This window comes from Mastigoproctus giganteus, unplaced genomic scaffold, assembly GCF_048544385.1.
Source record: "Mastigoproctus giganteus isolate SK-2022 unplaced genomic scaffold, ASM4854438v1 scaffold_15, whole genome shotgun sequence".
Taxonomy (NCBI): Eukaryota; Metazoa; Arthropoda; class Arachnida; order Uropygi; family Thelyphonidae; genus Mastigoproctus; species Mastigoproctus giganteus.
The window spans coordinates 954,590-967,485 of record NW_028328292.1 but is presented as its reverse complement, the minus strand read 5'-3'; the positions used below and the strand labels follow the sequence as shown (position 1 = coordinate 967,485).

The following is a 12,896-nucleotide window of genomic DNA, read 5'->3' as shown; positions in this document are numbered from 1 at the left end:
ACAACAACACATGGAAGTTTGTTCCAGCAATCAACTTCCCACTGGCTGAATGCAAACTTCACACTACAACCAGCAGTGTGAAGTTTTTCATCTATTCTGCAACCAGCCTTCGTCAGTTGGAATTTGTGCTCTGTGTGTGTGTGTGTGTGTGTGTGTGTGTGTGTGTGTGTGTGTGTGTGTGTGTGTGTGTGTGTGTGTGTAGTCTGAGCAAGAGGAAGAATCCCACCAGCACTGAGCTTGCTCAATCCGTTCAAAACCTTAAAAACCTCAATCAGATCACTTTGCAGAAGCCTAGTGAACAGATGCTGCAATTTGCAGAACTGAAACCTTTACTCTTTTAAAAAAAAAAATACTCTTTTGAGCTGATACTGATACTCTTTTGAGCCCCTCACTAATCTTGTTGCCCTTCTCTGTACTCATTCCAGCACTCTATATCCTTCCTAAAATGAGGCCTCCAGACCTGTATGCAGTACTCAAGGTATGGCCTGAACATTGCCTTATACCAGTGGTGCTTAAAACTGTGGGATGCAACCCCCCAGAGGGGTCACAGCAATTTTTAAATAAAATTAGTTTTATGTACATAAAAGCTGAAAAACCTGTTTGTTAAAATTACTTTTTCAATACTGTAGGTGTAGAGACCTTAACTACTCAAGTGTAGTCTGAGATACGAGAGAACCCTACTGCCACTCTTTATTTTTTAAGGTGGTTACACGACTTATTGGCCATGTGGGGAAATACGCCTTAATTTGCTTGCTGGCTATGGACACACAGAAAGCAATTGATTAGTGCAACTTCTCAGTATGTATTAATACATCTCAGTACTACTCAGTTGCTGAACAGTAATCCCTTTAGCCCTTGCTTCGTGCTTCCTACAGCACAAATTCTCAAATTGCCTAAAGGCCAGGTGTGAATATACAGTGGTAGTAAATATATGTTATACAGCAAGTCTTTATTCTGTTTTGTAATTCGATGCTTTCATGTTAACTTGGATGATTTTCATTCTTCTGCTACTTTTTATATTATCATCGTTCTTAAGAAGAAAAAAATATATATATTTTATCACGGACAATTGGGTAATCAGACTAAAACAGCCAAGGAGTGACAACAATAATATTGCTATAGATACTTCAGATGCTAAAAGGGTAAGAAATATATCACATTAAAATTTGGATGTTAGCTTTATTTCAAGTAGTACAACCACTAATTTCTGGTAGAGAGCCATCATATTCCAAATCAAAAGGAATGAAAAAGAATAGAAAATATCAAGAGGAATTTATGAAGTACGGTTTCACTCATGGTGTTGTCAATGATAAGCAATGTCCTGTGTGCATTTAATATTACGAAAATCTGGCTAACGAAAGCATGAAACCTATTCAATTAAAAAGACACATATGAAACATCCAGAGCTAATGAAAAAAATTGAATCCTTTTTCAAAAGACACAGCAACTCCATACAATGTCTGAAATCTTTCATGAAGAAATATACGGCAGTTCCTTGTAAAGCTTTAAGAGCATCGTTGGAAGTTTCATATTTAATAGGAAAAAATTTGAAATCGCATACTGTACTGTACTGTTGCACATACTGTACTGAATCCCTTGTTCTCCCTGTTGCAATAAAAATGATTTCGATTATGCATGGAGAAAAGTACAGAATGATTTAAATACCATTCCTCTATCCAGAGCCACAGTCTCGCAACGTATTACAGTTATCATGGACAAAATAAAATTCAGTTTATTAAATCGATTGAAAGAAAGTCCAATTTTTGCAATACAATTAAAAGAATCCACAGATATTTCAAACCTTGCTCAACTTACTGTACGTGTCAGATACCGCTACAAGAAAGATATTTTGCAGGATTTTCTATTTTGAAAAGATTTGGAAAGAAGAACAATGGGAGAGAAAATTTTTCAGAGAAAAATTTCTTGCATCACATGCCAAATATAGTTTTGAATCATTGCATTATACATGGGGAAGCATTAGTAGTGAAGGAAATGCAAACTGATTTGGACGAAGTTTTGAAAGATGCAGTGTGATCAACTTTATTAAAAGTAGGAGCTTAAATAGTAGACTTTTCACTATGCTTTGTAATGAAATGGGATGAAAAGCTTCTTTTATGTACAAAAGCGAGGTGGTTGTGCAGTGGTAAAGTGTTGCGATGCCTTTTTGGCCTCAAACATGAAATTTTATTCTTTTTATCAGATAAAAATCAGAACTTTGCTCAATTGTTTACAAATCAAAAATGGCTTGAGAAAACTTTGTTCCCTTGTTGACATATTCGAAAAACCTAATGATTTAAATTTAATTCTTCAAGGGCAAGGAACAAATATATTAATACTCAGTGATAAAATAGAAGCTTTCAAAAAAGAAGCTTAATCTTTGGAAAACTGACCATAATAACACTGAAATATTCCCATGCTTTTCTGATTTTGTTAACAGCAATAATATTGACATTTTGCAATTTAGGGATATCATTGCCACCCACCTAACAATGCTATTTAAGGATTTTTCCAAATGATTTAATGTATCTCCAGAAAAAAAGTTGTATTGGAGTCATGGTCCCTTGCTTTTGAAATTTCTATATCCCCGAAATTACCATTCAGCAAAAGGATGATCTTGTAGACCTGCCATCTGAAGAAGCATTACGTGCTCAGTTCAAGACTACAACTCGTGAAAAATTTAGGCTCTCTCTTTGAGATGAGTATCCAGAATTAGAGAAAATGGCAATACAAGCATTGCTACCTTTCAGGTCTAAAAATTTATGTGAGGTTGGCTTCTCAAAATTAACAGCTATAAAAACAAAACAGCATTCCAGAAGATGACATGAAAGGAACAATTTCAAATATTATATGAAATATTATCGGTTATCCAGGCTCATTGTTCTCATTAATTGTGTGTTTTGTAATTATTCATTTTTTTATTGTTTTGTAATTTTAAGTGAGGAATAAGAATTTGATTTGTTGTTTTTGCTGTAATCAATTAAAATATTAAACAATTATTTTAATGTGTAGATTAAAAAGGAAACAATTTTTTTATTCCTTTCTCAGCACTCGAATAAAATATACTACATAATTTATAAAATGCCATTTTTCTTCACTAAAATCTGGTTAACCTCCCTGGGGATTTATATTGAGGGGTCATGTCACTTTTATATTTAATAAAGGGGATTGCAAGTGAAATATGTTGCGCACCACTGCCTTATACGATGAGATAACCAACTCCTTATCCCTGCTAGCAAAATTCCTGTATATCATTGACAAAACCCCATAAGCTGTACTGACAGCCTGTCTGCACCGCTCAGAGAACTTCAAATCTGACTGCACAGTTATCACCAGGTCTTTTTCATTTTCCACTACCCTAAGTGTAGTACCACATAGTTGGTACATTACTCTGGAGTGACTTCTATCCATATGCAGTACTTTGCATTTACCAATGTTAAACTTCAATTGACATTTCTCAGCCCATCTGCCTAATGTTTTTTTTTACATTTTGTCGCAACAGCTTACCCTGATTACTGTCATTAAACACCCAGCCAACCTTGGTTTCATCTTCAAACTTACACAATAAGCCTGATATACCTTCATCAATATCATTAATAAAAATTGAAGAAAAAAAAAAAAAATATGGGCCCAACACCAAACCCTGGGGAACTCCACTAATAACATCAGTGCACGAAGAGCAGTGTCTATTAATTACCACTCTCTGTCTCCCACTCAACCATCAAGGTTGCATCCAGGGTTGAATCCAGGGTGTTTGCACTCCGGGAGGGAGGGGGACATGTAGTATATATGTGTATATTTTTTTATTATTATTTAATATTTACAACATATGTATATGTTACAAACAAATATGTATATTTATGAATGTTATAAAAAGAGAATATGAGAAATAAAAATAGGAAACAAAAGGAAATATTTATTATTTAACATCTAAATACTAATAGTCAATTCACAAAAACCACATTACTAACAATAATCACATTTTAATAAAATGAAAATTACTGATTAAAATTTGCAAAATATCATACAAATTATAATCAAACATGCAAGTATTAATGACTAATTTTACAGCTGGAAGCTTTGCTAAGAATCTTAATATGCAAGTATTATAAGAATCTTATTCTTCTTTGCTTTTTCTTTGCATATATATCAGTCACTTCATTTATTAATTTTTCCAAGAACTCATTCGGGCCCCTCTAAGCTTATCTTCATGCAATCTTGCAATATTACAGTACAGATACATATATAATAAAAAAGATGTAAAATGTATTGTTTACAGTATACAAAGAAAGAATTAGCCACAAATGGACTCTTGCTATGAAAAAAAATAAATAAATAAAGGGAATGTGAAAACCATAATAATAATTGATTGTGCAATTTTTTTTTTTTTTTTTTTTTTTTTTGGCTGATGCTACATAAGCTCATACGCTTGCTTTCTTGCATCACATGCCACGATTACTATTACATTGTTTAGCCCTTTCCCTGAAAGCTGTGGGACACTCTAATAACCATATTCTGAGGAACCAATGAAGGACATCACTGAGGAATCAATTCAGGTGAATCTATTCATGGCTTGCGATCCAGTTGTTGCCTTGTTTACAGCACAGAGTAGTGTGGTTTAAGATATACAAACAAAGAATTAGTCGCAAGTAGACCATTTGTGTGAAACACTATCAAGAGATGGTTTGTGTGAAAATAAAGGGAACCTGAAAACCATAAAACGAAAATGCCGACACTTGAAATAGTGGCTTTTAGTTACAATTTGTGCAGCCAGAAATATTGTCTATTTAATTATTTTGAAAATTTCATGTCTTTTGAATTTTAGTGATTTATTTTCGCCATGTACCACCTAACGAGTACCACACTTAGTTAATATGAATTTTTGTGTCGTGTTTATTTGACACAAATTTATTGAATTCGTGTTTTCTAATTACAATATTGTGTAAACTGATAATATGGCCCCTAAAGAGAGCAGTAAGAAAATTTCAATTCAAATTAAACAAAAAATGTAGCGAAAATTTCAACGTCCAAGATCTTTGAACAAATATTAAAATAAAAATTATTATTTTTTGTCGGGGAGGGGGGGTTATTCCACCAGGGTGACCCCCGATTCAACACTGGTTGCATCCATCCTCTCCCTATATTAGAAGTCACCTGAAATATTAAAATTTGTATTTTGTAGAATTTTTTGGATAAAGCAAATCTTATTATATTTTTTTAGTTAATTATCTTGCATAGATTCTAATTTCTCTTGATAAGGAACTGAAATTGAGAAACTTCCAGAATCCAGAAAGCCTTTGGTCCTAAGCTTTCTGGATAGCAATTCCAGTACTGCGCTGATGTGACCACTCATTTTCATGTATTTAAAATTTTAAAGTAACAACAAACAGAGGCAGTCCTGGGCAGGGACTAAAAGGGCTATTGCCTTCTTATAATTAAAAATAATATAATATATAAATAAATTTTTATATTATATTATTTTTAAATCCTACATTTCAACACCTAGTTTTAATGCAGTTAAGGCAAGGGTCTCTCTTTCTCTACTCTAGTTGCAGCTCTGAACAAAATATTTTGGCAAAATCATTTTGGCATTTCACTTTGAATTTGATGTTCTACACACAGGCATAATAAAATCACAAATAACTGATTTTTTTTTTTAATCAGAAAATAATTAGGCAAGAGAAGGTTTAAAAAAATCTAAATCAAGTTTTTCTAAAGCAATGGATTTACACTGAAATATAATTATTTAAGATAAAAAAAAAAGGTAAACTGCAGCCATTATCAACCCACTACAGGATGGAAGCCTCCTCAACAATTCATGCTGAGGGAAATGGACCATAATCTGCCACGCTGGTCCAGTGCAGGTTGGCAGATCGACCATATTTAGCAGTCAGGGGCTTGAACCCCGGTCTACTCAAAGAGCGTGTGCTACTGCACTCCTGCTCTTGACCACTTGGCTATGGAGGCCTCTTATTTAAGATAATTACTGCCAATAAAAAATCAGCATGGTAAAAGTATTCCTGCCATGAGAGAGTGAGAACTCTGCAGAATTCAAGAACTTAGTTAATTTTTAAATTAGTTTTGAAAACTAAATTTACTATGATAATATGCTATTTATTTTACTTTAAAAAATGCAATGTCATATTTAAAAGCAATTTTCTTCCTTTATTTCATGATCATATCACTTAAATTTCTCAGCTACACACTTACACTACTACAGTTAAATTACCACACAAAGAATGCACTAAAACAAAATTAATATGAATTTCAGTAAGTAGCAAAATTACAATGCTAGTAGTCTATATTATGCATACCTCTTGTATCCACAGGACTTAACCCATGGATAGAAACGGGGGAGGATGTGGGGAAAGTGCTATACAATTGTTCCACATATGGACTAAGACGGTAATGGCTGTGGAGAGGTGACTCCACCTGGCTATTGGGTAATGGTCGTCGCTGAGTAGCCAGGAATGACAACTCAGAAAGCCCAGGGCTGGTGCCATTTCCAGATAATCTGTATATAAAGAATAAATTTAATATGAGTGTATACACAATAAAACTTGTTAAAAACACATTTCCACCAAAGAAATTTTCCTATGTAGAAAGTTCAATTTTTTGATCTCATCACGTTGTCCTTGAGGATGTATGCTATTTTTTATATATGTTCATATACAAGGTGTGAAAATAAAGTTCCCGGACGGGTGCAATAAAAAGAACACAAAATGAAGGAGTTCAAAAATGGTTTTATTTTTATTCAAAGTAATCACCACCTGACTGAATGCACTTAATTACACCATTCTAAACGTTTCTGAAAAGAGTCAGCAAAAGCTTCCAAAGAGATGATGTTCAGTTCAGCACGTTTTTTTTTTATGTTCTCAATGTGCTGAAATTGCTTTCCTTTAAAGGCAGTTCTCAACTTGGGAAAGAAGCCATTGGTGCTAGATAGGAGAGTAGGGTGAATGGTGATCTGTATAATGCCCATGTTTCATCAGAAATGTCTTAACAAGTGTGGAATGGGCAAGGCATTGTCAGACATTCTCCAACTACCTCAATAGTCTTTGAAGCAGCTGTATGTAGAATGCAGCACTGACTTTCTCCCCTTCAGGTACTAAGTCATTGTGAATTATACCATTTGTCAAAAAATGTGATCAGCATCATCTTGATCCTGGATTCTATAAAACATAATATTTTGGGCCTTGGTAATGATTTTCAAGTTCACTGCATGATCTGACATTTCATCCCTCAGTCATACTGAAATACTCAACATTTCTGTAGTAGATTTTCCCAGTTTAAACCAAAATTTTATTTTCCTTCATTGCTCCATTGCAAAATCGTAGCAAGGAATATTAATGCTACTAAAGAAACTGGTTGTAACTTGTCAGTCTAGTGGACAATCTGTGTACAACTTTTTCTTCCATAAACAAATCAAATGAAAGTACAACCTCAATATACGTGCCTCTTCATACCACGATTTCAATACCGCAGGTATGATCGTTTCCCCCAAAACAAATTATGAAAAAAAGTAAATGCATCCTACTACCTTAATTCAAAGAGGAGAAATTAGCTAAAAATTGGCTGGAGCTTTGATTCGATATATTCAGTATTCAGTTAGAGAGTAATTCTTGTAAACAAAAGAACTCATCAGAGACTACGGCTACCATTCAACAAGTGCGTTATGTTAGTTACAAAGTAAATTTTTGCAAACAACAACACATGATATCCTTTCTTCAACTAGAAGTTACACTTAGGATAGCAAAAAAACTGCTAAACCAGACAAAAATATACATAAACTGACAAGTGATTCATGGAGAAATCACTTGACTTCACTTCGGCACTATGATACATACTTTACAGCAGCAGAAGCATTTCCTGAATTTCTGCTTAATATGATGACAGTTTGGTTTTAACTTAGTTGTCTCAAAACAAGGTATAAATTCAAAGGCATCAGAAATAAATACACAGCAAAATTACTAAATCAGTAGGTTTGAAGTAATGCCCACCAAAAGAAAAAACTATACAGTTGAAGAAAAGTTAAAGATTATCGCAAGAGTTAAGAGTAGGGAAACAAATGCAATATATTTCATGTGTGGAATTCCAAAAGGAATGATCTGTGGTTGGATCAAAGAAGAAGAAAAATTACATTCATTCACAGACTCCATAAAAGATGAAGTATGCCCCCAAAGAAAGAAAACTACACTTCGAGAAAACAGTGGTGTGGACAAAAGCATATACAAGTGGTTTTTAAAGAAGCATAGCGAAGGAGTACCAATAAATGGGGTAATTTTGAAAGCACAGGCACTTCAATTTCATAAGCTACTTGGTGGTGATAATGACACATTTAAAGCTTCTCGTTTAAATCCCTTTAAAGATGGAAGGCTCGTCATAGGATATCTCAGGTTAGTCGTGTGGGCAAATCTGCATTTGGTGACTTTACAGCAGCAGAAGCATTTCCTGAATTTCTGCTTAATGTGATTCAAAATGGCGAATTCACAGATGAACAGTTGTACAACAGTGACAAGACAGCACTGTACTATAAACTTCTCCCCAACAAGTCTCTGGATATTAAAAAGACACCCAACAAAGCAGGCATGAAAACTAACAAAGAAAGAATTACTGTGTTACTGGGCACAAACAAGACCAGAAATCACAAGCTAAAGCCATTGTGCATCCATAAAAGTTGAAGTCCCTGGTGTTTTAAGCATGTCTACATGAAATCTGTGATTTATAAAAAAATCACAAGCTAAAGCCATTGTGCATCCATAAAAGTTGAAGTCCCTGGTGTTTTAAGCATGTCTACATGAAATCTGTGATTTATAAAAATAGCTCCAATGCTTGGATGGCAAATGATATTTTTGCTTCATGGTTTGAGAGTGAGTTTGTACCATTGTTTGTACCACTTGCTTTCCAAAAAAACGAAGAAAAAGCCTGTTACTGTTGGATTACTGCCCAGCTCATCCTTCGGCTGGCATCCTGAAATCAAGACAGTAAGATCAGAGCAGCATTTCTGCCAAGGAACACGATTGTGTTAATTCAGCCCATGGATCAGGGCATTATTCAAGCCTTCAAATCCTACTATCATGGTGAGTTATTTGCTGACATTGTGAATTCAGAAATTCAAGTTCTAGAATTTCTGAAAACATTAACACTGAAAGACATTGCATACAATATTGGATTAGTGTAAGCTCAACATTGCATACAATATTGGAGAAAGTAAACTCAACAGCATATGAACACTGCTGGAAAAAACATATATTGGAAAATATCAGATCACTAATAATAACTTGAATTAGCAGCATTTTCAGAAGCAGCAGCAAAAGCTGCTTGTAATGTACTTGGTAGCAGCCTTGGAACAAATGACCTGGCTGCTTAGATTGAGGAGGGTGCAGAAGCTCCAGTTACACATTACCTGAATGAGCAAGAAATTATGGCCTCTGTGAACAGTGGAAAGAACAATGAACAAACAGAAGACCAGTGATAAAGGGAGTTACTCGGAAAATAATACAGACAAGTTGTGTGAAAAAAATGCACCAGAAATTAACAAAATGCTTTAAAACATTAATAAGGTGATGATGTGATTAGAATTCCAGAGTGATAGTGAACATCTTCAAGCAACACACAAAAAATAGCAGGAACGGTGTGACTCGGGGTAAATGCAAGTGGGAGTTCTCCTGTGAATTGAGGCCTATAGAAATGAGGACCTTGTGCAATGTTTGCAAACCTTTCTAGAGCTGTTATGTTGTTGTTGTTGTTATTTGGTTTTTAGGAGCATTAGCAACTAAGGCCATATTGCTCTGGGAATATGCAGTAGTCATTCCCTGACCTTTCCGCATCCTCCGTATTTGGTGGTGACGGACTCGAACCCCGGTCTAATCAAGAAGCGTGTGCTACGCACTGCTGCTCCTTCCCACCTGGCTACGGAGGCACCAACCTTTCTAGAGCAGAACATGATACAGCCAAAAGGGATGCCTTTGCGTGTGTTCGGTGCAGTGTGAAGAAATTAGGCATCAACTCAGCTTTCTGATGGACATTTATGAAAGCTTGAAGAGAAGGGTGGATGCCCTCGAAAGAATTAAAATGAGGCACCATCAAGCTCTCTGCTGCTCAACTCAATGCCAGAGCTCACACTGGTGCATCAGGCAACACAGCGGCAACCCTCAAACCAGAATGTGCTGGTCCCACAGGAGGTAACTATTGTTGGTGACTACTGTCAGGGAAATGGGAAATGTATTGTGCAAAAAGGAGAGGTAGAATAGGACCAGGATATGTCTGCCAGGAACAAAAGCTGATAATGCTGTAGAGCAGATATCATCTTTTAAGGGCACAAAAGGTGATATTATTGTACAAGTTGGCATTAATGACATTAACAGTAAGAAGAGATCACCGGACTTACTTAACAAATACAGGTAAAATGGTCAAAAAAGGTTGTAAGTTAGGGTTAAATTTTAAAATGTCTGCAATTCTGCCCATGACAGGAGGGAGTATATGATGAGAGCCTTGTCAATCACTTCATCCCTGGAGAGATTGTGAAAGGCTCATGGGTAGGGCTTACGATACCGAGATTCCGGGATCCTGAATACCGGTCATTTTTTTCCGGTATTCAAATCCCAGTATTGATACAAAAATACCAGTTTTTCAGTACTAATCAAAAAAATAATTGTTTATGATTTATTCGCATAAAGGTTATAAAATCGACAACAATAAATCATTAATACTGCGGAATTTGCAAATGAGGGATTGTTATACACAGTACAAATGCAACAGAAACCTGAAAACGTCGTGAAACTGTAAGACATAAAATCGTACAAATATATTTCTCTTAATAAGTAGAGTGCATGTTTGTGGAAGTAAAGCACTTAAGGAATAGCAAAAACATCATTAAGGAAATATTTCCATTAGTGGCGGTAGGCCTGGTAGGGCAGTTAAGGAATATGGTGAACAATGGTAAGGCAGGTGCAGAAAGGTTAAAATTAAAAGCTTCTGAACAATAGTTTAATTCCTCTATTACACTGCTACTTGAGGTGCGACACTTAGTGCATTTTGGAAAAGGGTGTCAGTATGGAGCAGCTCAAAGGTATTGTGAATAGGTGATCTTGAGGTAAAAGATGAAAGCATTTCGTTGTGTGGGAAAAATATTCTGTTTTTCCCAACAACTGAAGAAGAGTGAGTTTAAAGAATAACACCGTTATTGAGTCAGGTTTAAATTACTTTTTTATAAGCAAGCTTTTGTGCACATCCCTCTGGGGTATGCACATAAGCTTGCTTATAAAAAGTTATGTTATATACTTTCACATAAACTTGCATATAAATAAGTAGTACAAGGGGCGATTGTAACTTGCAATCAATTCAATAAATAAATAAATGAGAAGGAAATAAATAAGGTGCTCACACCAAAAGAGGGGTTTGTGGTTGTTGTTCGGAGGGGTTGCAGACTTCCAGTGATAGTTCTGGGTTCAGTTCACATCCTGTTCTTGGAGTGTCCAGCTGTATAGTGAAGGGTTCCGCCGGGCATGTTCCTGTGCTAGAAGTTAATCCGGAAGTTGAATAACAAGCCGGTCAGATAGTGCCCTGGCTTCTACTACTGTTGTGGTAATTTCCTTCAGTATTAACAGAGAACTGTTCTTGAAATCCCGAAATAAGACAGTACTGGAAGAGCTATACAGCAAAGATGCAGAGTTCAACTAAGAAGAGAGAGAGAGAGAGAGAGAGAGAGATATCACCGCACTCCGTGGAAGGCACCCACACAAAGAAATCCCACCATGAAAGAGAAGGAAGGTAAGTCTCCTGAACTGTGTGCTGTTTTGGAAACGGTACTTAGATAAAGTAGGAGATTATTTTAGAATAAGGTTAAAGTTGAAGAAACACGAGAAATAAGGAAATGTTTAGCATTGAGTTGGTTTATTGGTTGAAGTTGTAAAGAAATTGATATTGCTAAATTAAGAGAGATTACATGGAATTGTTAGTTAGCGACTTATGGATTGCTGTTGTGAAGAGAATTGATATTGGTGATTAAGAGAAACATGAGGAAGTGATTAAGATTGAATTAATTTAGTGTTTTAAGCTGTAGAGAAAGTTGATTGTTAATTGAGAGAAATTTTATGGAAATTATAGCATGTATTAACAGATTAAATGAGAAAAATGAATAGATTAGATGTAAATGAACACCAGTTATGAATTGTATGTAGATTTGTATGATAAATGACGTTTGTTTTATATTTGTGTCATTGCTCTTGAGAAACTGACACCTCACATATAATATATATACTCGTGTGTGGGAGGAATATCCCTCAGCTCCTGTAAATTCTCATTTTTTAATGCAGTCATGTAGCTTATGGGGCTTAGTGCTTGAAGGGAAATGGGGCTTAGTGCTTGCTGTACGAAAATCATAACAATGGCCACTGATGGTGATACTAAGGTACAGGGAAATAAAAATTAATAAATAAATAACCCCCCTCCCACAACTTAGATTTGGTTTCCTCACCAAGCTTAACCGTCAGTCCCTTTCTTTCGTTGATATAGTGCCATAAAAAGTCAAAAAGGAAATAAGATTTTTTGAAGATGGGGGAATAAGGGGAGGAGTTAAACTGCAACTCGTCTACGACAATCTCAGTACAAAGCACCAACCAGCACAGAATCCAAAAGGACGTTTTCTGCCTCTAATTAAATATGTACCAAAATTAGATCCAGTTTAAACGATAACACTGTTGAGTTTCATAAAAGCTCACTTTATTCGGACAGGTAGTGTGGATGCTTAGACATAACCAAATTTGCAGTTTCAATATGTATATATTTTTTTTGTTTTTAGAATAACTGTATGTTAAATAATTTTTTGTTATAATATTTATTATTGTAATAAAAGTTTGATTTAAAACGTGAATTCAGGTAATTACTTATTTTTTCCT

At 35.2% G+C, this 12,896-nt stretch overlaps 1 protein-coding gene across 1 annotated transcript in view; it reads right to left on the bottom strand.

The window, feature by feature from the left end:
* Positions 1–12,896, bottom strand: part of LOC150074899 (transcription activator GLI3-like) — a 331,720-nt gene that overhangs the window by 135,278 nt on the left and 183,546 nt on the right. The window contains exon 4 of the mRNA XM_090389398.1: positions 6,312–6,511. Within this exon, the coding sequence (XP_090245524.1) occupies positions 6,312–6,511 (200 nt within the window). The remainder of the gene's footprint in view (positions 1–6,311; positions 6,512–12,896) is intronic.